The sequence below is a fragment of the Esox lucius genome, chromosome 21 (genome assembly GCF_011004845.1).
Source record: "Esox lucius isolate fEsoLuc1 chromosome 21, fEsoLuc1.pri, whole genome shotgun sequence".
NCBI lineage: Eukaryota > Metazoa > Chordata > Actinopteri > Esociformes > Esocidae > Esox > Esox lucius.
In genome coordinates this window covers 9,947,095-9,972,156 of record NC_047589.1, presented here as the reverse complement: position 1 = coordinate 9,972,156, position 25,062 = coordinate 9,947,095, and the positions used below count along the sequence as shown (strand labels likewise).

At 43.7% G+C, this 25,062-nt stretch overlaps 2 protein-coding genes across 5 annotated transcripts in view; one reads left to right on the top strand and one right to left on the bottom strand.

The window, feature by feature from the left end:
* Positions 1-25,062, bottom strand: part of acad11 (acyl-CoA dehydrogenase family, member 11) — a 56,494-nt gene that overhangs the window by 19,641 nt on the left and 11,791 nt on the right. For all 3 annotated transcript variants that reach the window (XM_020041746.3, XM_020041747.3, XM_010899463.5), the window contains exons 13-16: positions 22,666-22,764; positions 3,038-3,101; positions 501-586; positions 194-265 (exon numbers count right to left, since the gene is read on the bottom strand). In XM_020041746.3, coding sequence (XP_019897305.2) covers positions 194-265; positions 501-586; positions 3,038-3,101; positions 22,666-22,764 — 321 coding nt within the window. The remainder of the gene's footprint in view (positions 1-193; positions 266-500; positions 587-3,037; positions 3,102-22,665; positions 22,765-25,062) is intronic.
* Positions 24-13,867, top strand: ackr4b (atypical chemokine receptor 4b). Of its 2 annotated transcripts, none has more exons than XM_013139519.4 (2): positions 24-88; positions 11,986-13,867. In XM_013139519.4, the coding sequence occupies exon 2, from the start codon at positions 11,999-12,001 to the stop codon at positions 13,124-13,126; it is 1,128 nt and encodes a 375-aa protein (XP_012994973.2). In that variant the 5' UTR covers positions 24-88; positions 11,986-11,998; the 3' UTR covers positions 13,127-13,867. The 2 variants fall into 2 exon arrangements, with proteins under 2 accessions (XP_012994973.2, XP_010897763.2); XM_010899461.4 differs by lacking the exon at positions 24-88 and adding an exon at positions 6,635-6,768.

Sequence of the window (25,062 nt, the reverse complement as noted above, 5' to 3'; positions counted from 1 at the left end):
GAGACACGCATTTCTTTTGCAAGCGTTGATCTGAAGTCAGCTATACGTCTGTTTGGAGGTCATATTGGAACGGTGTGGCTTAAAACAGGTAATACTAAACTTCCCCTTTAAAAGTCAGGCACGCTGTTCACCTTGGATTACGTGGAAATAGGGAGTATTCCCTGCGTCACTAGTTGGATGATTGGTATCTTACCCAAAAGAATGTTGGAAGCAGGCACGCGAACGTTGTTGAAGTGGATCTCAAAATGGCCACCATGAACAGCATCTGATATAATCCCCGGAAACCACAGAGACACAGAGAATGAGGTCAAAGAATGACTCATGCAGGGTCTAGTTCTTTTGTGTAGGAACGGCATTTTTTACATTCATCGGAAATGCATTGAAACTCCTTTTTACCATAAAGTGCACTTCTTTAGAATGGTGTAGGGCCATGGGGTAGGGAATAGGGTGACATTTAGAAAGCAAGTAATCTTCCTGGATGTTAGGGGAAAAGCACCTACCATCCTGTCCAAATACAGTCAGCGGTCTGACCACGTTCACGCCGGGGGTGTCCAGCGGGACCAGGATCATACTGTGCTGACCGTGCCTGGAACACAAAAAAACCATCAGAACCACAGTGGGACCACAATCACTCTGTGTCAACTGTGTTTCGGAAAACAGACAACCTGAGAACTGGAGCTGCCCAGAACGTCCCGCACCTCCACAACACGACAGGCAGACATCCGAAAACAAAACTGTACAAATGTCGGCATTGATGTATGAACCACAAAGCCGTCTCAGTGATCTACAGTTCGAATACTGAGTGAGAAAGTGAGACTGAAGATAGAGGGTGAAATAGAAAGAGTTAAAAAGCGAGAAGGATAGAGAAACTGAGAGACAGATGAAACATGAGCTCGCTTGTTTGCATTCCTCTTCTCTCTGATGTAAAGGTCGTTGTGGACTGGGAGGCAGATACTGATGTTAGAGGGAGAAGACTGGGAACCAGAAGCTGTGTAGGTAGAAGGCACCGCGCTGAATCTTAATAAGCCCCAGACTTCCAGGGCAGAGAGAGAGGTGAAACGTCTGATATGACTATGAAATATTCAGTTGAAGAGCTGTTGTGTGATGTGCTATCAGGCACAAAAAAGGCAGCCGCGATGTCACCCATCAGGGCAGATGGGGAGAGGGGGAATTGATCAAATTCTCCTGTTTGATTACAGCCGACATTTCGTCTCAGGACTAATCGTGCTTGACAGGAAACGTATGTTTCCTCCTCCCTCTCTTGGTTTTTAAGAGAGGGAGGAGCTAGGCGCAGAATAGTCTTTCAGTTGGACTTTTGTGGCGATGGAGTTCGGAGAGACCTGTCGTCTAGTAATATCTTAAGACAACACGTCTTGTTGATATACAGTTTGGGTTTTTGAATTTCCCCTATCTTGCCCCATCAGGCTTAAGCTCTACATGGTAGTGGAAACGATAGACCATTTATCGGAAAAGTGTGAGCACATGAATGTTTTGAAACGTGTTCGAAGATGAGCACGTAGCCAGGGTTACTAGGCGGAGGCGCTTTTGCGGTGTACCGTTTATTTGGCAAAACACCTTGCTGAGAATACCGAGGCAGAGGATTAAACATTTCCAGACAACTGGGTGGAGGGAGACAAAAAGAAACAGAGAGAAAAAATAGATGTGGTGAGGTGAGAGGGATGGAGGAAGAGACAGGACGAAAATAAGACGGATGAGAGAATAGAGACAAACAGAAAGACTGACAAAGAGACGGCATGAGCCAAAAGACAGTGGCCGAGAATGGGAGAGAGATTGATGACGGAAGAGTGAAATCAGACAAAGGGATTGAAAAAGAAAGAGAAACAGGGGAACTGGGCTACGCTTCCAGAGAAAGCGATGAGAGAAAGGTATTCAAGGGGAACCAGTTGACGTGGAGCACAACAAACCCTACAGATCACTGACACTAATTAGAGGTGCGAGCCGTGGGAGGGGCAGGCTCTCCACTGGCACACTATTGTCTATAGAGGTTGGCAAACTCCTCTCACCCAGGCCCAGGGACTCCATTCCAAAATAGTGTCTGAGGGAACGGTGCAGTTTAGAACCTCAGGCCAGATTGGGATGAATGCTAAGTGGTGGAGAGGTTTAATGTCCTATTATTCTAGCTTGCTGCCTTTTCTTTTCTCTGTCATTCTCTCATGTCCATATCGTGACCGCATCTTAGCCTTGCGGTGACCTGTTCATCACTTCAGCAGGAACACAGAAAGGCTTTTTTTCCCCCACATCGTCGTGAGCTTCAGTGTCTTCAGTAGCTGGATGATAACCTGGTGTCAACCGCTCTGCTGAAAGAATAAAAGGCTTCACATTCAAGCACACCGAGATTGCCGAGCCACCTCTTCCTCAAATTCAACTCCACCTCAAAAAACCTTTATCACTCCTCAGGTGCCAGGAACACATTTGTATTCAAGACTAAATTGAGGACTGGACATAACTGGAGAGTATGAAGCTAGCAGAGGCTGGTTGGCGAGGGAGAGAGGCCTGCATATTGAATTTTGGGAAGTCCTAAATGTCTGCTTGAATGCCACAGTGTGGGTGGTGTTTCAGAGGATGCAGCCAAGGCAGATAAATTATTTGAAGATTGGAACAAAACCCGCGCACGTGCACATGGACGCATACATATCCGCATAAAGCCTCCTCAGCAGGACCCGGGAGTATATCAAATAAAACCCTGATCAGACGATCAAATAGCTTTCAACTACACAGGAACCAGCGGTTCGGAGACAGAATTTAAAACCAGACAACAAACAAGGGATTATCTCTATCCTCTACAATTTTACTTTTATTTCCCACAGGATGCTCTTGGAGAAGACCGCAGACGGACGCAAGCACATCGCGGAATAGAAGCAAACCACACAACTTTAACCAGACCAGTTACTGAATAATGAAAATATGTCTGTTCACAGAAATACTCCACAGGATTTCTGAACTGATGCCAAGGCGTTAGTGCCCCGAACTATGGTGGAGGTTGGGCGGTGTTTTTGACATGGCTGTGGGAACATACCTGTTCTCAGGCGAGCCGCTCTTGCACATCACGATGGCCACCTTGCATTTCGGGTTACCGGCACCTGGAGGAATGAGTAGCGTTAGTAATGTTAAAAACAAAACATATACTCTGTCAACCCTCTGTCCCATAGGACAACCGCTAAACCAAAATCAGTACGTGTTTTATTCAGCTTGGCCTGTCGGCACATATTCACTTTTCACACTCACAGAACATACCGCATCATTATTTCAGTAGGACGCATGGGAGACACAAAAAACGCACAGTTTTAGGCTGGTTAGGAGTACGAGAATGAAAATACATCCTGTCATTTGTGAATGCTATTTGCTCTAAACCTATTGTGGGTCAGAGTTTGTTGTTACCGCGTAGCTATAAACCTGAGAGAACATCTGTGGTTATATGCCCATAAGTGTCAGAATCAGTCTCCGTCAACAATCTCACGGTCTGGGCGTCATTTGAAGACCTCGACTGGGTCTGGATGCAGGTGGTGGGACTTACTGATGATTAAACTGGACACCAATAGGATGTGATTGTTTGCATTACTGTATAAAAGGTCTTTTTTTTTTTTTCTGTCTTAAAAGAAAGACCATTGCTCTCCGTGCTGTGCAGCAATAAGTTGCGCACTTTAAGTTCCCGAAAACCCTTGTTTCATTTCTCAGGATTGCTGACTCTTCTCTGGACCCAGTAAAGACGGATAACTTCTTCCACCTATCTCACTGATGGTTCTGTGACATCTGCAGGACACCCGATAAAGTGAATATAAGTGTCTGTGCAGACAGAAATCACTACAATCCTAATCCTCCATATCAATTTAAAATCTCTTCTAGAGGAATAGAGGAACAGTGTCCTCTGGAGGTAGTAGAAGGAAGTATGCCCAGATGATTCTTGCTCCTTTAAGAAGTGCAATGTATTCTGAGTGCATGGGTAGAGCTACTGAGCAAGAGGCTCCGTCCCAAATGGCACCCTTTCCCTATTCAGTGCACTACTTTTGACCAGGGCCCATTTGGAAAAAAAGTGCTATTTACGCCTGCATCTGTAACCACATCCATTTGATCTGCACACTACATGTTACATTTGACATGTTGCTTGTTTTCGCCTCGATCCTGTCACTTTTTATTTAAAAACAAAACAATACTTTCAATTCCCTCGACTGCGGTTAAACGGGAGTGAGTATTTTGTCGATACTGGCGATGCGGAGAGCTTGTTGTAGCTGAGTAGATTATCCCTATGAAAAGGGCTTCAGTTATATTTATTACAGTGAAATCTACTGGACTGCTGCTGAGATGGAAAAACAACCGCTAGAGGGAGACATCTAACCTTCCTCAGCCTAGTTTGTAAGATGTCAGGTCAAGTTGGCCCTAGATACTGATCTTGGATCAGTTTACGAGTTCCTTAACTAACGTCAATGGTTAGGATTGGAAATTAGGGGTCTTCACAAATACCTACTCTGCAGTGAAGTGGAATGGTATGCAACATTCCTGTGGCATTGGCCGGAAAACACTCCAGGTCCTAGGTACAGCTTATAACCAGGGCCGGAAGGTGGTCCTGCCACATAGGTATTCCACTGATTCAGTTGCAAACTGAACACTTTGCGACTAAAGGTTCCTTTGGATGCATTCAGTCCAATCCCTGTTTTCCTAAGCGTTTTGCACGAAACACTTTCGAATTTGCGGAATGAATCCACCGCCAGTCAGGTGACATGGTTAGGAAAATTTGCAGGGCCTTAAACAGAATGGAAATGCCTGAGCAACTGGAGTGGGGGGATTGAGTCCAATGGAGAATACAGCTGTCCAAGAGAATCCCTTGGGCGAGGAGGACTAGGGAAAGAGGTGACCAAAAGCCTGGTTTCCTGTTTACTGTTAGGCTCCTGTGACAGTCCCTTGTCTCCTGGGGAAGGATGTGGAGTCTCAGACATATGGACACCAGATTCTCACACGGTCAGATCAAATTTCACGAAATCAAGTCGCTTGGACAAAAGTAGGCACGCAAGTGTAGAATTGCATATAGAATCCCTAGAATATATACAGCAGCACAATCTCCACAGAAAAAAAAAAAATTGGTTCACTCTCATTGTTACCCAGAAATGAATCAAAATGTACCAGTGAGCTATTCGGCCTTGAACTAAGCTATCGATTGGCCTTCAACCCACGGAGCTAAGACATTCGGGAGCACCCAAGCACATGCCCACGAATGCACCCAATGTTCCCTAATCCTAGCAGAATATCAGCCTATAAATGCACTCGTTTAGAATGACGTGCACGCACGCGTGCATGCACGCAACCGAAAGAATGACATGCTATAATCATAAAATTCCTGTAGTTGTAACCATCCAGGTTACAAAAAAAACCCAAAGTGACACACCTGGGCTGCACCCACTCCGTAGGGACGTCCTCGTTCCAAGGGAAGCCCGCGTTGGTCTTGGCCCAGGGGGTTTCGTGATATGTATTGGCGTGTAACTAGACTTAAGTGTGTATACAGTCAAGATAATAGCGTGTATGCCCTGCTGGCATTTCCCAAACAAGTCCTCACAGGCCTACGGTACATAGTTCAGGAATAAAAACAGACGTGATATGGTAGAAGAATGAGGAGAGGGGAAGCATGTCTTCGTCCCCCCAACCCCGCCCCCCTAAACGTCTTAATATGTATAATAAGACAGAATACACTGGGGCTGCAGGTTGCCAAAGCATCTGCCCAAATGGTTGCTAGATTTAATCTCACAACCAGCAAGAGGAAACAAATGATTGTGTCCCTGCGCTAGGTAGTTGATCCTAAATGCTCCCAGGTCATTGCTATGAACTGGAATGTGTTTTCTCAGTCAATTTAGCTAAAATAACGTGACAAATTATGACAAAATACCTCAGTGAGATACTTTGTTATCATGAGATGAGTATATCATAGTTACCAATCTGTAACACTGAGAGGGTTAAATTCATCCAATCCAAAAACCATAGCTAGAAACTAGTTCAGGTCCTGGGTTTTGTTTGAGGCTCTGGATCATAGTTACATAATCACTTCAAGAGCAAAAACAGACAAATGGTTTCTTCAATGGAGAAATCTCCTTTTATCGAGACTTTGTAACTTAACACCACTGAGTTGACATGCTTTTCACATCTTGTAAAACAATCCATCCAGGAGCTCCAGGGCAGCCTTGGCCGGCCGAGCCACTGTGCGAGAGTAGACGGCCGTGCAGGCCAGCCAGTGGGTCGTCGGCTTCACCATAATAACATAATTGGTAGGAAGGAATTAACTAATAATGCTTCAATAAACAGATACTAGCAGTCTTTAAATGTTGATGCAAAATAAATCCTCATGGTTTAGTTAAGCAGACCAAGATGTAGAAACCATTTCACCAGGCGCTGTTCTCTTTCTATGTCCTACGTTAAACATCCCAAAAGGAAAGGAGAAAGCAGTAGGCTTTATATTCGTCTATTCAATGGTCATTAAAGGGCAAAAAAACAACACAATAATTGTCAAACAAATAATCAAATGAACTCCGGAAATAGGTTAGCATGGCAGCCCCTACCAGACAAACAAACACAACCCACAAAGACACACATACCCACGGTAGCAGCTGTAAGAGGTGTTACCCAGCAGTGCATTGGGTCATTGTAGAGGTGGAGCACAAGAGTTCGAAGGAAAAACTATGACTGCAGTGGATGTGTATAACTCACTGTGCCACTGGATGACTGAGCACCATCTGATAATCCCACATTCAGAGGAAGACATTCGGGGTAAGGCTCCTACATCCTACATTGGCATTTTCACTAGCCCACTGGAAAGGTGAAAATGTATGTTTTGTTTTGAATGAACGATCTATTCCTAGTTTGCATGAGAATAACAACTTGGGTTTCCTCATTTCCTCCCGTCCTAAGCTGTTACAGTATATGATTCTGTTAAAGGGAGTTACCTTTAGTGGAAGACTATGACTCATATTGTTTGTTTACAAGTCGAACTGTCTAACTGGTTATAAGTTCAAAGTCCTGTACAATGGGTTTATGATGTAGGCTATGTTGTTAATTATGATGTGGTAAGATTGATCTACATACTCTATAGGAAGCTGTAAAATGACGTTGTCCAGATCTTGTATCTTTTCTTCTGGAGTGTTCAGTCTGGCAGATTATCTGGCCAACAAATTCTTTTTTTACTGGTGTTTTCAACTTTTATAAATATATATATAGATATTTTTACGTATTTGACACTCAGGTGGTCTCATGGTCCAATATCTGGTATTTACCAAGATTTGAATTCAGCAATACATCTCTAACTGTGAATTCTACTAGTATGGGAGTATAGCTTTAACTATTTTAGTATTTTTTTTATATCGGGTTATAGGACCAGATGCTGTGTAGTAACACATCACTGCTTAACTCCTTCTCAGCAATATATTACTTAACTCAGTCAGCAATGGAAAATATGCCTGATGAAATAAATATTTAAATAATCTCTGTTTGTCACACATGAAGATATCTATGGTGCTGTAATAACTGCAAGTTGTTTCAACAAAATACTGAGAAGGGGTCTGAATAAATAGGTTTTTATATATTCCATTAATAAGAAATATTTAGAACACTGAAGAAATGATACTTTGCTGCAATGTAAAGTAGTTAGTGTACAGCTTGTGTAACAGTGTACATTTGCTGTCCCCTAAATATAACAACACACAGACATTAATGTCTAAACCACTGGCAACAAAAGTGAGTACACCCCTAAGTGAAAATGTCCAAATTGGTGTGTCAATATTTTGTGCGGCCACGATAATTTTCCAGCACTGCCTTAACCCTCTTGGGCATGGATTTCATCAGAGCTTCACAGGTTGCCACTGGAATCCTCTTCCACTCCTCCATGACGACATCATGGAGCTAGTGGATGTTAGAGACCTTGCGCTCCTCCACCTTCCATTTGAGGATGCCCCACAGATGCTCAATAGGGTTTAGGTCTGGAGACATGCTTGGCCAGTCCATCACCTTTACCCTCAGCTTCTTTAGCAAGGTAGTGGTCGTCTTGGAGGTGTGTTTGGGGTCGTTATCATGTTGGAATACTAACCTGCACCCAGTCTCCGAAGGGAGGGGATCAGGCTCTGGTTCAGTATGTCACAGTACATGTTGGCATTCATGGTTCCCTCAATGAACTGTAGCTCCCCAGTGCCGGCAGCACTCATGCTGCCCCAGACCATGACACTCCCACCACCATACTTGAACGTAGGCAAGACACACTTGTTGCCGCCACACAAGCTTGACACCATCTGAACCAAATAAGTTTATCTTGGTCTCATCAGACCACAGGACATGGTTCCAGTAATCCATGTCCTTGGTCTGCTTGTCTTCTGCAAACTGTTTGCGGAATTTCTTGTGCATCATCTTTAGAAGAGGCTTCCTTCTGGGACGACGGCCATGTGTGGCTTATGGTCTGAGCACTGACAGGCTGACCCCCCACCCCTTCAACCTCTGCAGCAATGCTGGCAGCACGCATACGTCTATTTCCCAAAGACAACCTCTGGATATGACGATGAGCACGTGCACTTAACTTCTTTGGTCGACAATGGTGAGGCCTGTTGTGAGTGGAACCTGTCCTGTTAAACCGCTGTATGGTCTTGGCCACCGTGCTGCAGCTCAGTTTCAGGGTCTTGGCAATCTTCTTATAGCCTAGGCCATCTTTATGTAGAGCAACAATTCTTTTTTTCATATCCTCAGAGAGTTCTTTGCCATGAGGTGACATGTTGAACTTCCAGTGACCAGTATGAGGGAGTGTGAAAGTGATAACACCAAATTTAACACACCTGCTCCCCATTCACACCTGAGACCTTGTAACACTAACGAGTTACATGACACCGGGGAGGGAAAATGGCTGATAAGGCCCAATTCTGACATTTTCAGTTAGGGGTGTACTCATTGTTGTTGCCAGTGGTTTAGACATTAATGGCTGTGTGTTGAGTTTGAGGGGACAGCAAATGTACACTGTTATACCAGTTGTACACCTACTACCTTACATTGTAGCAAAGTGTCATTTCTTCAGTGTTGTCACATGAAAAGATATAATCAAATATTTTTCATGTGCACTCACATTTGTGAGATACTGTATACATACACACACACATACACACACACATACATACATATTATATATAGATACACATAATACGTATTTATATATGTATATGTTTAAGGGCAAGTAGTCAATATTAACAATATTGGAGTTGATCAGTGTGTAAAATACTGAAATGGATTTTGTGGACACATTTAAAAGAAATAATTAAAACACAAGGCTTGTATTTAAAACCATGTACGTGTCTGATACTGCATTTAGCGAAATACTGCAGAATTGAACACACACTCGCGGCAGAGACAACGCTACTCATCCTCTACCTATAGATGTTTGCTTTCACGTCACCCACAGCCATTTATTTTTTGCTGGAAAAACGTTGAATATTGATGTTGGCTATGAGATCCCACTGCACACTCACGCACGCAAGAACGCACACAGACAAACAGAATGATGTACGGGTTGTATTCCTTGGAGATCAAATGTCATCCCAACCATTCCAAGGGAATGCAAACACCCGTTCTCTTCTAAGAAAACACTGCTTAACATCTGGGACACCACACATCATTTCAGACACGTCTTACTCTATTAAGGCAGTGACTTTAACACAAAAGGTTGTACGTTCGAAAACATTTCAGTAAGAATTTACCCAAAACTTAACATAATCATTGGGAATACACACCAAATCTTTGTTTATTACATTAAGCTTAACTCTAGCCTGAATACCTAATCCTAACTCTTTTGCAATTAATACATGAATCATGATGAAAGATAATCAAAATAATTAATGGTTACGTATTTTCTTAAAAAACCTGTTATTAACACGTAATTTGAATGGGCTATGTTTATCTTCTCATCTTCTGCAGAGGGCATGCTAATCTTCCCCCTACGGAAAACAGCTGTAAATGCATATCACTCTGGAAAGTGTTACAAAGCAATTTCCAAGGCTCTGGGGCACCACAAAACCTCAGGCAGTGCCATGTTGTCCAAAGTTTTTCATAGGAGTGGCCTGCCTGCCATAATCTTTGTAAGAGCAAGGTGTAAAATCATCACAGAGAACCCCAAAACATTCATAAACCAAGGTAAAACAACATCCAGGGATCTAAACTGGAACCTTTTTCAGTGTCACAGCCTCATTATGTCTGGCAAAAGCTAAATACTGCATTCCACATTAAGAACCCCATACCAATTGTCAGCAATGGAGGAGGCCGTGTAATGGTTTGGGGATGCTTTGCGGCATGAGGACTTGGACAACTTAGCATCAGTGAAGGAATCATGAATTCTGCTTTGTATCAAAGAATTCCATATGTCAGCTCAGTCATCCATGAGCTGAAGCGCAGCAGTTCATGCAGCAAGACAATGATCCAAAATACACAAGCAATTCTATGTCTGCACGGTTGAAGCACCACAAATGTAAAGCTTTAGAATGGCCTAGTCAATGTCTAGGCCTAAACCCCATTGGGTTTTGCAGCAGGATCTGAAATGAATGCTCGAGTTAAAGCAGTTCAGCATTGAGGAGTGGGTTATAATTCCTCCACTGTCTTGTGGGAGGTAACCATAACAACAGGAAGGTTTGCTCTAAGTTATTGCTGCTAAATATGTCTAAGGGGGCAATTTTACACACACGGGGTATTGGGTGTTGCGTAAATTCCCTTAATAAGTAAATAAAATTAGTATCAATGTTTTTGTTGTTTGTTCACTCCCTGTGAATTTTTTCTAATATCATATTTTGATTCAAGATCTAACTACATTCAGTGACAAAAAATTCTATAAATTCTGAGTACCTTCTCATGACACTGCACATTTAGAATAGAACAATTATAGAAGTAGCAGGTTATTTAAAGATTGGAATTTGGATTTGAATGTGTGGCTTAAAGACCACTATTGCAACTTCCAGACTTGCATAGGAAACCTAAACCTGTGTAAGCCTCATGGAAGTTACACATCTGCCAGTGTTCCATCGTATAATGAGTTGAGAATGCAACTGAACAGACGAACAGGAAAGCTGTTCCCAGAGGAACTCCAGGGGTTCCATAAGGAACTCCAGGGTTCCTTGAGTCTCCACAAATTCTAACCTGGCTTTCAAAAGGATTCAAAGACAGCTTGTCTCTGAAAATGATTTTTATCATCTGAACACAACAGAAAAAGGCAGTTTTCCAAAAACAAAATGTTAAGGATCTGTTCGCCAGACAGTCTTCGACTGATGCCAGTGCCAATAAGCTGAAGGCCAATGGAGAACTTGCATTGAACACACTTTTTGGTCGCAGGGTTATGGTTAATCTGTGTGCTTAAGGATTAGACCCCATTTCACTTTTTCATCCAGGGGAAAAGCGTTGAATGGGATTTCTTGTTATTTTGAGCGTACTGGTGCACAAGCGATTCCATCTGATAGGTCTGGTGAGAAAAATCAGGCAAGCGAGATTCCAACGAAAGGGATCTTATTGTTCCCATTCACATGTACACACTCTATGCCCTGTCAAGCCTTGGCCACATAGTCTACACACATCCAAAACAAGCCCTAAACGGCTCAGAAAGGAGGAGTGGTGGGTGGTTACAAGAACAGACAGCTGTTGACAACTGGGATGTATCCTGCTGTTATCAACTGAGCGCATTACTACTTTCAGAAGGATGGCCATTCTTTAAAGGAGATGCTTTAAGATGAAATACTTGTAAGTGTAAATGTAATTGTATATTACTTTACACACAATATCTTCCTCTTCTATTACAACAAAATTGATCTTGTCAGTGGTTTTAAGTGAAATACAGTGCAGCAGAAACGTATTTAGTCTGATGTCATGATGTCTTGTTTTGTTTCTCAGAGAGATGCGGAGAGGATGATGTGGACTTCTTGTTTTGTTTCTCAGAGAGATGCGGAGGGGATGATGTTGTCTTCTTGTTTTTTCTCCCAGAGATTTGGAGAGGATGGACAACGGAGACTATGATGACGACAATGACAACTACACCTACAACGACAGCGACTACTATGGCGACTTACACTCAGTGTGCGACAAAGCTGAGGTGCGCTCCTTCGGCCGCCTCTTCCTGCCCGTGGTCTACGCGCTAGCCCTGGTCGTGGGAGTGGCCGGCAATGCCCTCGTTGTGGGGGTGTACGCGTCACAGCGGCGTCTCCGCACACTGACCGACGTGTGCATCCTGAACCTGGCCGTGGCTGATTTGCTCCTCCTCTTCACACTGCCATTCTGGGCGGCCGACGCCGTGCATGGCTGGCGGATCGGTGTGCTCGCCTGTAAGCTCACCTCCTTCCTCTACGCCACCAACTTTGCCTGCGGCATGCTGCTGCTGGCCTGTATTAGCGTGGACCGCTACAGAGCGCTGGCCCAGAACAGCATGGCTCGAACCAGAACCGGCCCGCGGGTCAGGAGGGAGTGGATAATAGTGTGTACTGTTGTGTGGGCGACGGCGGTTGGCCTGGGCCTGCCCGACGCTGTGTTCTACACGGTGAAGCCAACAACCCACCGGCCGGTCTGCAGAGCCGTCTACTCCCACACCATGGCTCAGCCGGCCAAGGCTGCCCTGGAGCTCCTGGATGTGCTGCTGAGCTTCGTGCTTCCCTTCCTGGTCATGGCGGTGTGTTACAGCCGGGTGGGCTGGACGCTGGTCCGGAGTGGAGCCGGGGTGCGCCGGGATAGGAGGTGGCGGGCCATGCGGGTGTTGCTGGCTATGGTGGGTGTCTTCCTTCTCACCCAGCTGCCCTACAACGTGGTGAAGCTGTGGCGGACGATGGACGTCATCTACGGCCTGGTGACCGACTGTGAAGTCAGCAAGGGTCTGGACCGGGCTCTCCAGGTGACCGAGAGCCTGGCGCTCACGCACTGCTGCGTGAACCCGGTGCTTTATGCCTTCATAGGCTCCTCCTTCAGAGGTCACGTCCTCAGGGTCGTCAAGGGCCTCGGGCAGCGCCTCGGGGGGAGGCGGAGGGGCAACGAAGAGCCGGCGGTGGAGATCTCGCTCAGCACGCACACTCCAGGCGGGCGCGCACACTCAGACTCCTCCTCCGATGACGAGGACACTAGCACTTTTACCATCTAACAAAACTACAGGGTGGCTATGGATTATGGTAACCTAAAGGGCTAATGCGCAAACATTGCTACAGACCGTCACTGAAAATACATAGAAGGGGCAATCTGGGATTTCAGTAACAACAAAGCGGCGGAACAAGATTTTATGTTAGTTTATGCAGAGACAGCTGAACTAACCTTGTGAGGCATTTTTAATTTTTGCACATTATGATTTATTGGACCGAAAAGTGGTGAAAGATTGGTCAGATTTGAACCCGTCATGCACCCATTTATGTGCACTAGAGACAGCAGCTTAAACTGCTGGAGCAGCCCGGGCCACCACCCATGAGGCATTCCTGAGTGCATTCCTGTGTTGTTCAGCTGGTAGATAATGGCGCTTGCAACACCAGGGCTTGGGGGTTTGTTTCCCATGGGATTCAAGTGGCAATAATGTGTGCTCATAATGTAATTCACTCTGGACAAAAGCGCCTGCTGAATGACTAAAATGCAAAAATACAAATAATGATTTCAAATAAAAAAATATTTTAAGGTCAAAAATGAATATGCACCAATCCCAGATTGCCCGTTTTAAACACTTGCTCTAACCCAGCGTTTGTAGACACCTCTGCTGTACATAAATACAGTGTTAAGTAATTTTTTTTGATGATGCCTTTATATGGTATAATTTAATCATATATTATGCAGTATATAGTCAATATTTAGTATAGAATGAGCCCATTTAAATAAAGCAAAGCTGCTTTTGTGCACCTCCCCTGCTGTTTTCCTATTTTGATATCCAGCTGAAATAAATCTCAACATGAGAACGAATGGCTTCATCTCTCGCTCAGTCTATTAAGTAATGACAACTCTCCTCATTTTCAATTGAAACTCACAAAATCCATGATTCCTACAAATCAGAGACATCTGATTTAAATGTATTCTGTGCGTTTATGAGAAAAGAAAGTCTGATTGCACAGCATGATGCTGGAGAGAAGTAGAGAAAGACAGAAAGAAAGAAAGAAAGAGAGTGAGCAAGAGAAAGAGCTTTTATCCAACCAACACAGGCAGGAAGACAGTATATAACTAGCTGGGTTAAAAAAAAAAAAAGGGTATTGTTTATAGTAGTCCCAATGTGCACCCTATTCCCTACAGGGTACACTACTTTGCACCTATAGTCCCTATTTAAAAGCAGTGCACTAGTGCACATTCAAGAGTGAACATTGGGACACTTTAGGACAAATAAACATAAAAAGGATTCCACCCATTAAATAAGCCCTTGTTGTATTCTCATATGCCTCCATTTAAATAATCTGCTCGGAAAAGTCCAACAGGGGTTTGTCGTCGAGTGCCTCGATGGAATAGCGGTAAACCATTTCAATATGGCCATTTATGCCCTCCCTGAAAACTCATCCTCAAAGGACACTTTTATCTCCAACTCTTTGAAATCCATCTGACACATCGTATCGGATGTCCGGCAGGCTCCAAAATGGTGTATGATCGAAAACTAAATAAAACAAGCCAAATGTATTCCATGAATCAACCCCCCACCCACCGTCCGCCCCACCGCCCCCAAAGCATACTGGGATGCATTGTGTTGTGCATAGAGCTAAACAGTTTCATTGAAAACCTTTTAATACCACCACAGGAAGGAGTCAGGGGATCGTCGGAAAAAAAAAAGTCCTCCTAGAACCTGTGCTACCCCACATGATAAAATGCTAAGATTCTTCACACAGGACCTTTTAGGCACAGTTTTTCCCATGTAATGACTGGGGATTACTGTATGGAATCCTAGTTGATACACAGTGACCTAATAGGGATTGTTCAAGAGGCACAAGGACTCCTGTGGTTGGTTGTGATGGTCTCTCAAGACAAGAGAGTGAATCACTGTCTCTTAACACAAAAATACCCTGATGCCTCAAGTGTCTCCTATAACACTGAGAATGACTGACTGGGTTCAGGGAAAGGAATCTATTAGTGTAGACAACTTCAGGCTGAAAACGTGTCGCAGAACAGAAGACAGACTTCAACCTTAACCCAGTCCTGAGAGCTGGTTCCATATTTGGGAAAGGAGATATTGGTTAAAGCCATGTTACATTTTCTTGTGTTACAAGTGTGATCGAAATTTGTATTCATTTTAGTCAACTATCCCCAGGGAGTAACGGTATAAGAAACATGTTTGATTTTTATTTATATCAAATGGAAAAGAAAACACTAATTTGCTTTGATTTAATAAATATTCACCCACTAGAGTCAATACATGTTAGACACATCTTTATTTTTTTTCCAATATTCTTGTAAATAATTTCAGGCTGTGTTGGAGATTATCATGTTATCAGTTCTTTGCCTGTTCCACACATCCTCATAAAATGATGCAGCCTCCACCACGTTTAGAAATAGGGAGACAGGTTAAGTTATGTGTTATGTTTGTTTTTAAGGCGAATGTCTCATTTTACATTATTAAGTGACTGTTTTTACTGCATTATGAGGTAAACATGCATGTTTTGCATACTGTTGCATGCTTTGAACTTTCTTTGAACTTTTTGGTTTTATGTCAATATGTTAGACTCAATACAATGTAATCCACCCTCAGTTCTCCCCATTGCAACAATTCAACTCTGTTGCTATTTTTAAAACAACAGTGACCTCATGGTGACATCCGTGAGCACCTTCCTTCCTGTCCTACAGCTCAAAAGGATGACTACATCTTTAAAGAATCTTTGAATCCATGTAACTTATTTGATTCGTTCAGCCAAATTAGACTCCTGAACTCAATTAGGTGCGCCTTACCATAGGGTCGAATACAAACACAACAAATGCATTTGTATTTTTGTTTATCCATTTCCATCATGCTGTGCAACACGAAATGTGTAATGGTCCAAAGCGGAGAATACTCCAACAACCCGCAGGAGCACCATCTGGATGTGAGAGGATCTTTGATATCAAGTCTTAAAAACGGGGTGTGTCCACTGAGAAAGCAACAAACCACACCCTAAACGGTCAGGTGTGGTTATAACTGTTGGTTGGAAAACAAGTATCATGCACAGTACATTTCTCACTGAGACCAAACACACCTTTTACATTTTCTCTTCATTCCTCTCATTCTCCACTGTCATTCTACCGGCCTTCCTGTCTATGTATCTGCAGTCCTTGCTTTTCTACTTTGATAGACTCCTCTGCTCTAACCGTCTCACAGACGTTGGACCCCAGTTTGGGTCAGCTTGTAAGGGAAAATCGATTCACGGTCAAGGTTGAGAGTGCAAACTTCTAAATGTTTTTAAAACCTCAAATAATCTACACGGTTTAATGTATGCTGCAGGTACGCTCTCCGACAACATGGTGTTGGCACTTCAATTTTCTTCGCTCAGGCCTTAAAGTACGACACACGTAGATTACAAGTCTAGGTGACTGAGTAGCATTAAAGCATAATATTCCAAGCAGATCCATAAATAGTCATTCCCCAAGAGTTTTGGGACAGCTGTTTCTTAAAGTGGCACTGACGAACCAAACAAGACCCCAAAAACTGGATACAATGTCATGCATGTGCACATGTTGCAGCGCAGGTCATCAAAGGCAACTCGCTTCAAACATGAAATTCCAAGGTTAACTGAGGTTGACAGATTTTACTAGTTGGTTATGCACATTTAAAACAACATATAACTCATCCAGCCCACTACGTAGAAATCATTAAAAAAAATATCCCAGCATATTAAACATAAGACATTTTAAATAATACATCTAAACCCACATTCAGGCAGGCATTTTGATGGCTTGAAAGGAGCAGAAAATGAGGTCCGCTAAGGGAACCCTGATAAGTTCTGTTGATAATGGGGGGCATATGGGGTATTAATCCGTTTCAGTCACTATAATATGTCCTCTAGATAAACTGACCATCAGTATGGAAGTCATTTAAATAAATTGCCACACCTGGAAGTGTGTTACAGCCAGTCAGACAGACACAGACACACAGAGCGGATAGGGCTTTTAAAAGTAAAATTGAGCTCAAGGTTAAAGACAAGATAAATGTGCTGCAAACATATGCAAATTTGCATCCAGCTTATTATCCCAGATTAGGTTCTACTCACACAAATCCAGGGTCATATCCGGTATTTTCATGACTACTGGCATTGTGGTGGTAACAACATGAGGAGACAAACCACAGCTAGCTCATGTTGGAACACATGGCGATTACTCAAATCAAACACAGCACAGAAACAGGACTTTCCCAATAACCGACCTTGATATGCATATAACTGGGATGGAGAGAAATGTAGACGAGGCCGCCCCTTATTACGATGAATCCCAAGCCATGTCACAGGAAGAAGCACTCACTATGGCCTTCAGAATTTCCACACACAATATTCCGTAGTCAGTGCCAACCCAAAGCTTTTGGACTCGCTCTTCGATCTAGGCAAAATTGAAAACAGCTTTGTGGAGCTACTGCTCAGAAGCAACGCTAACAATACGCTACTGACAAGGCTAGAACATCTCCTCACACAACTGCTTCGGGCTTCCGCTTCCCACTGTCCTTGAATCAGATGGTCGTTTGCAGCCACGGTGTCTGAAGCCTATGACTCTAACGGAACGTTACTCTTTTTGAATCACGATTGTCCGTCATCTGCCTGAGCCAAGCAAATAGCCTTGTAATGACCTGTTTACATGATGCAATGGCAAAACAAAGCGGGGGCCCGTAAGACTTCTGGATGACCGGACAAGGTTAGCCGACACGTGCCACTGAAGGGCCAGATGTCACGCCATACTTGGTTTGGTGGGCTGAACGGATTTGCTCATTGCTGTATCAGGGGCGTAGCACTTCTCATAGAATTGCTACATAATGCCTGGTCATCTTTTGTTTTCGGTCGGGCCACATTTTCAACACCTAGGGGTGGACAGAAAAAGTTGCGGTTTTATAGCTCATTTAGAAAAATGGCTTGCATCCTTCTGAGTGATTTAAACAGTCCCACAAAACCAGTGGGCTAACAAACACAGAGACAAAAAACACGTCAGCTGACATGGGCTAGCTAATTGATCTAGATATTTCAGACAAGTTACAAGTAGTTCTCTACGGTCTGCGATACGTGACACGACACGGATGAAAACTGCTAAGGAAAACCCAAAGTCCAAAATCAAAATGATACCTAGTGTATTCTACCATTACAACATTTCAGTTTAAGTTGAAAGACAGGCCGAGTTACTTGAAAAAAGAAATAAATGAACAAATGTGCCTCTGACTGCCAACTGGTGTAAAGTATCCCAACCTCAACATCTGACTGGCATCTCCCTTTATCATTTGGAACTTATGTATCCCAGTTCTCCTCCGTTTGACCCCTACAACTGGAATACCAGGGAGACCACTAGCTTCCAAGACAGCAATGTCTTTGTTATTCATTCAGACCACTACTCCTTCTGTCCTTCGGTTTAGAAATCCCCTAATAGCGAGGTAATTTATTTTCCAGCAGGGACATTACAGCACTTGTCAAAAGGAGGGCACAAAACAGAGAATAGGGTGTTGTCTGGGACGCTGCAGAGATGGTTGACAGAAGAGATATTGGGTAGGAGCCACTTAGCCACATTTGTGTATTGTTTCTGGCATTGTGGCAGCAAATGTCTCCCCACGAGGGAAATATGAATGAGGTTAAAAAGCAGCAATAAAATGCAAAGAATGTACTTGTTAACTTGTTTCCAATGCATGTTACCCATTGGCTGAGACCACTGTGCGTTCAATATGGTCAACACTATGTTCGGAAACATTTGTGGGTTATTGAGAATGAATTGTTTAATAAATGTCCTGTCACAAAACCTCAATTGAGTTTGTCTCTGAAGATTGACTACACCATTACAAAATGTGAAATGTTTTGCTTTCAAGCCATACTTATGTAAACTTTGTGTATGTGGGAGCATTTTGTGTATCTTGCTGCATAACCTAGGTGCGCTTCAGATTCATCTCACAAACAAATGACCTGACATTCTTGTGTATTTTTACTGAGCACAAACAAAGACATAGACAGCACAGGAATTTCAACCAAAACTAAACTTTTTTTTTTCCTCCATTTTCTGTTAAACAACAAAATGTAAACAAGGCTGAAAACACATGAAAAAAGAACTAACGAAAACAGAACAGAAAGGGTCTCCCTCCACCCCCCCTCTCTCTCCACAGCCAATTCATAGATCCATATAATATATGGAAATATATGGCCTGGGTCACAGGGCGGAAAAGCATCCTCAAATCATCCCACTATGCGAACCAACCCAAAGACATTTGTAGCAGCGCCGCTGAGCAACTAAAGATCAGATTCCACTTTACTGTCATTGAACAAGTAAAAGGACAGTACAACAAAATGCATTTAGCATCTAACCAAGAGTGCAAATAGAAGAGGGCAGGAAATAAGTATTTACATGTGATAAGTATATGTATTCTACAAATGGAATGTGCAATTAAGGCGAATAGAGGGCAGAACATGTACAAGTATTAAGAATTATGTATATTAGAAGTGGGATAAATTATGTATATTAGAAGTGGCATTCTAGATGTGCAGTCGAGAATAATTGAAGGAGTAGGGTAGCTTGTGCAACCGGGATGCAGAGATAGCAGCAAAGAGGTCCCCAAGGTAGACAGGCGCTGCTGCACCTTTTTGACCAGGGCTGAGGTGCTGAGGGTCCAGGAGTGGTCCTCGTGTGGAGGAGGTGAAGTTTTCTAACCTGACAGACATGGGTCAATTGCAGAGAGAGGGACTGATCTCTAGGTCATGGGGTTGTTGACCAGACTAGAGGGGATGACCATGTTGAATGCTAAGCTAATGTGTTGGTTTTGTCCAGGCGGGTCAGGGCAGTGTGTAAAGCTGTGGAGATGGCGTCCTCTGTAGACCTATTTGACCGGTAGACAAACTGGTAGGGATCCAGTGTTGGGGGAAGGCAGGACTTAAGGTGGGCCAGGACTTGGTGCGACAGGTCGGACGTCATTCAGGCTAGACGCAGACGACTACTTGGGCACTGCCACAACGGTTGCGGTCTTGAAGCATGTTGGGACAACCACCTGGGCCCGTGACAGGTTGAAAATGTCAGTACAGACCTCGACCAGCTGCCCAGCACATGTTCTGAGCACCCGCCCGGGGACACCATTAGGACCAGCAGCCTTGCGTGCATTCACCCTGTTCAGTGCAGACGACATCTGTGGTGGAAAGTCTGTGGGGGGGGGGGGCGGGGGCGTGGAGACGTAGTTGGCGATTGAGATAGGGTTCTTCGGCCAGTAGTCTGTGATGGCTTGGATGCCCTGCCACACATGTCGGGGTTGGGAGTTGTTGTTGAAGTGCTCCTCAATCCGCAGTTTGTGGTCTTCATGCTCCTTTTCAGAATGGCCCTGGATTAGCTGTAGGCCTGAACTGAACGCCGGATCTGAAAGTAGCGTTGCGTGCCTTTAGCTGTTGTCTGACTTCTTTGTTCATCCATGGCTTCTGGTTTGGGAAGGTCTTTATTAGTTTATGGCTGGTGACATTGTTGGTGCAGATGTTGGTGTAATCCAGAATGGAGCATATGTTTCAATATCTGTGTGGGAGTCAAGGGTGGCTTGAGTGGCTTGAGTGGCAAACAGACTCCAGTATGTGTGTTGAAATGTGTGTTATTTTCAGATTTGAATGGTTGAAATCCCCTGTAATCACAAAAACACCACCCGGGTGTTCTGTCTGCTGTTTGCTAATGGCAGCCTGCAGTTCTTTCATTGCTAGTTTAGCATTAGCATTTGAGGGTATACACTGCCATAACAACAATAGATGTAAACTCCAGAGGCAAGTAAAAAGGCTTGCGTCTAATCATCATACTCCAGATTGGTTGAGCAGTGACTCTTGGTTAGGTTAGTGTTTGTACACCATTTTTTGTTTATATAAATGCACAGCCCACCTCCTGTGGTCTTACCGGAGTCGGGTAAGAGGCGACCTAACAAATCACTGAGCGTAAAGAGGGCATTTACTCTTTTTCAGGGCATCGTTGCATAACATAGTTAAGGAAAATGTACGCAAAAAGTTTAGTTTTTTTGTTCACACTGATTACTCTTATTTAATGGCGCTTTTCCACTGCTTGATACCAGCATGCAGTGGATATTCCTTTGGGAATATTGCAAAATATATAATAACAATATTATCCAAAAGCAATTTATATTACATGTGTATATTCTTTCATAAGTTCCTCAGTGAGAATTTATTCCACGACTGATAGGAGCCAGACAGGAGTGTGAACAATCAATAACGTTAAGATTGAATTGCTATATCAAAAAACATGCGCTTAGTTTCAGAATGTCATAAAAGGAAGGGTTCCGTGCCGATCCGGGAAACAACAGGCCAATGTTCCATTGAATGTTGAATGAGGAGGCCCTTAAACTGTAGCATGTGACTGGAGAAACATCTGGAATATTCCCTACATTTCCGACAGTGACTGAACGGCTCTGTTTGTCATATCTTCAGGCATCCTATACAACGCATTTACACCAGAAGTTGCGGTGACAGTAATAAATTAAATCTGAACAGCTTTGAACACTACAGGGTTTATTTTGAAGATGCTAATTGGCTGAGACCCTAATCCAGACATTACAAAAAATGGAAAAATCATGGCTGTGACAGGAACATTCCAAAAGGATTGCTGTGCTGAAGCAGCGACAAGCTTCTCTGTTGCCATAAGACTTTGACAGTGGCAAATATAGCCCATCTAGAGTAAATGTCATGTTATCTGATTCAAACAGAAAACAACATTAGCTAAACAGATGGTTTAAAGATAAATAACGCAGTTGATTCAGATAAAATAAACCTTCCTAATCCACTGTAAAGTAACAAAAAATTTAAAAACATTTAGTTAAAGAAAGTCACGCAGTCCTTGAAGGGCACTTTAAGAGTATAACACAAAAGTCACAAGAACCAATATTTAGAATGGTCCTCTTTAATGTTCCCTAGCAGTATGAATCACATCTCGGTTTTGTGGACTGCATTGGTTCTGCTAGCGTTGTGTGTCACAGAAGGTGCTTCCTTTCTGGAATGCATTATTAGTCTGTTTGTTCAGAGATTAAAAGGAGAAACCCTGCTTTGGGGAATATTCTGTCAGGCCCTCACAGCATTGTTCAAATGGCAAGGGAGAAGCCCCGTTAAGTTCATACACTTCAGGCCCTTTCGTTTTTTCCACGCAAAAAAAGTAGCAAGGAACTGTGAGAGAAAAAGAGCTAGCGAGAGAGAGGGACAGAGAGAGACAGAGATAAATAAGAATATTTATCTGTGTCTAAATTACATTTGTCTCTATTACAGATTAAGATATCTCATTCTCCACTTGCTTTGACACTGTAAAAATGTTCCTCAAGCCAATAAAACCCAAACTTAATTAGAAAGAGAGAGAGAGAGACATACAACAGGATAGAGCGAGAAAATGAGAAAGAAAATGAAGGAAAGGCGAAAGAGTGCTTGAGGAGGGGTTTAATAGTGACCAATTGAGGCGTGTTGTCGGTCTGCTTTTGGACAGGCGTTCCCTGTCCTCAGCAGGAGGATCGTTTTGAATCAATTAAATGACAAGATAGTGAAATAAACAAGCTGGTTTACCCACCGCTGCTCCACCACTTCCTGCCATGCACGACGTACTGGTCGCGCTCCCTCCGAAGGCGGCACTCCATGTTGGTGGCGTCACTGGAGGCCACATCCGGCTCTACGGATGAGACAGAGGGCAGAGGTGAAAGCCGTGTGAGCTAATGTCTTTGTGGTCAATCGCAAATTTGGAGGGACAAAAACGTGGCTGTGTTTGTATTTGATACACTGCAGATTTTCCCACCTACAAAGCATGTAGAGGTCTGTAATTTGTATCATAGGTACACTTCAACTGTGAGAGACGGAATCTAAAACAAAAATCCAGAAAATCACATTGTATGATTTTTAAATAATTAATTTGCATTTTATTGGATGACATAAGTATTTGATCACCTACCAACCAGTAAGAATGAGATATTCCGTCTCTCACAGACCTGTTAGTTTTTCTTTAAGAAGCCCTCCTGTTCTCCACTCATTACCTGAATTAACTGCACCCGTTTGAACATGTTACCTGTAAAAAAGACACTTGTCTACACACTCAATCAAACAGACTCCAACCTCTCCACAATGGCCAAGACCAGAGAGCTGTGTAAGGACATCAGGGATAAAATTGTAGACCTGCACAAGGCTGGGATGGGCTACAGGACAATAGCCAAGCAGCTTGGTGAGAAGGCAACAACTGTTGGCGCAATTATTAGAAAATGGAAGAAGTTCAAGATGACGGTCAATCTCCCTCGGTCTGGGGCTCCATGCAAGATCTCACCTCATGGGGCATCAATGATCATGAAGAAGGTGAGGGATCAGCCCAGAACTACATGGCAGGACCTGGTCAATCACCTGAAAAGAGCTGAGACCACAGTCTCAAAGAAAACCATTAGTAACACACTACGCCGTCATGGATTAAAATCCTGTAGCGCACGCAAGGACCCCCTGCTCAAGCCAGCGCATGTCCAGGCCCGTCTGAAGTTTGCCAATGACCATCTGGATGATCCAGAGGAGGAATGGGAGAAGGTCATGTGGTTTGATGAGACAAAAATAGAGCTTTTTGGTCTAAACTCCATAGCTGTGTTTGGAGGAAAAAGAAGGATGAATACAACCACAAGAACACCATCCCAACCGTGAAGCATGGAGGTGGAAACATCATTCTTTGGGGATGCTTTTCTGCAAAGGGGACAGGACAACTGCACCGTATTGAGGGGAGGATGGATGGGGCCATGTATCACGAGATATTGGCCAACAACCTCATTCCCTCAGTAGATGGGTCGTGGCTGGGTCTTCCAGCATGACAACGACCCGAAACACACAGCCAGGGCAACAAAGGAGTGGCTCCGTAAGAAGCATCTCAAGGTCCCAGAGTGGCCTAGCCAGTCTCCAGACCTGAACCCAATAGAAAATATTTGGCGGGAGCTGAAAGTCTGTATTGCCCAGCGACAGCCCCGAAACATGAAGGATCTGGAGAAGGTCTTTATGGAGGAGTGGGCCAAAATCCCTGCTGCAGTGTGTGCAAACCTGGTCAAGAACTACAGGAAACGTATGATCTCTGTAATTGCAAACAAAGGTTTCTGTACCAAATATTAAGTTCTGCTTTTCTGATGTATCAAATACTTATGTCATGCAATAAAATGCAAATGAATTACTTAAAAACCATACAATGTGATTTTCTGGGTTTTTGTTTTAGATTCCGTCACTCACAGTTGCAGAGTACCTATGATAAAAATGACAGACCTCTACATGTTTGTAAGTGGGAAAATCAGCAAAATCGGCAGTGCATCAAATACTTGTTCTCCCCACTCTATGTGTGTGCGTGCGTGCGTGCATGCCCGCTAACGCCCAATTACGCGGACAGGACGTGCGCGCGCACAGACGAGCAGAACGCACCTCTGTATATCTAGAAATCAGTCTGCTTCACACTTTCCCACTCTAGGGCAGAATATTCTCAGTAGTACATTTCCAGAAACGTGGGCCCAGAAACCTGGAGTCAGCAGCATATCCCCAAACCACCCCAACCGATGACGAGAAAAAAACACCCCTAGACGCATGAAAACAACATCTGCGTTGAGCACGAGGGAATGCCACACCCACCATCCTCCCTTTTAACGGCATACTGTGGCCCTTACTGCCTCCCAAATGTCACCCTGCACCCCATCTAGCGCACTCCTTTAGAACGGTAAGGCCCACAATGGAGATATGCTGCCATTTCGGACACACCCTTGGACTCTGTTAAGGGTAACAAAACAGGGGAAAATGGGCTCCCGGACAACCCTGTGATTCATGGTGTGGTTTCATTCGCTGTGTGATTAACATCTTCATGGAAATACTCAGAACCGGTCCCGGCTGAAATAACAACACTTTGTCTCCTGAGTGTTCCCAAAAACATCAAACATGGGGGGGATCGATGTACTTGCCTTCCAATGAATTG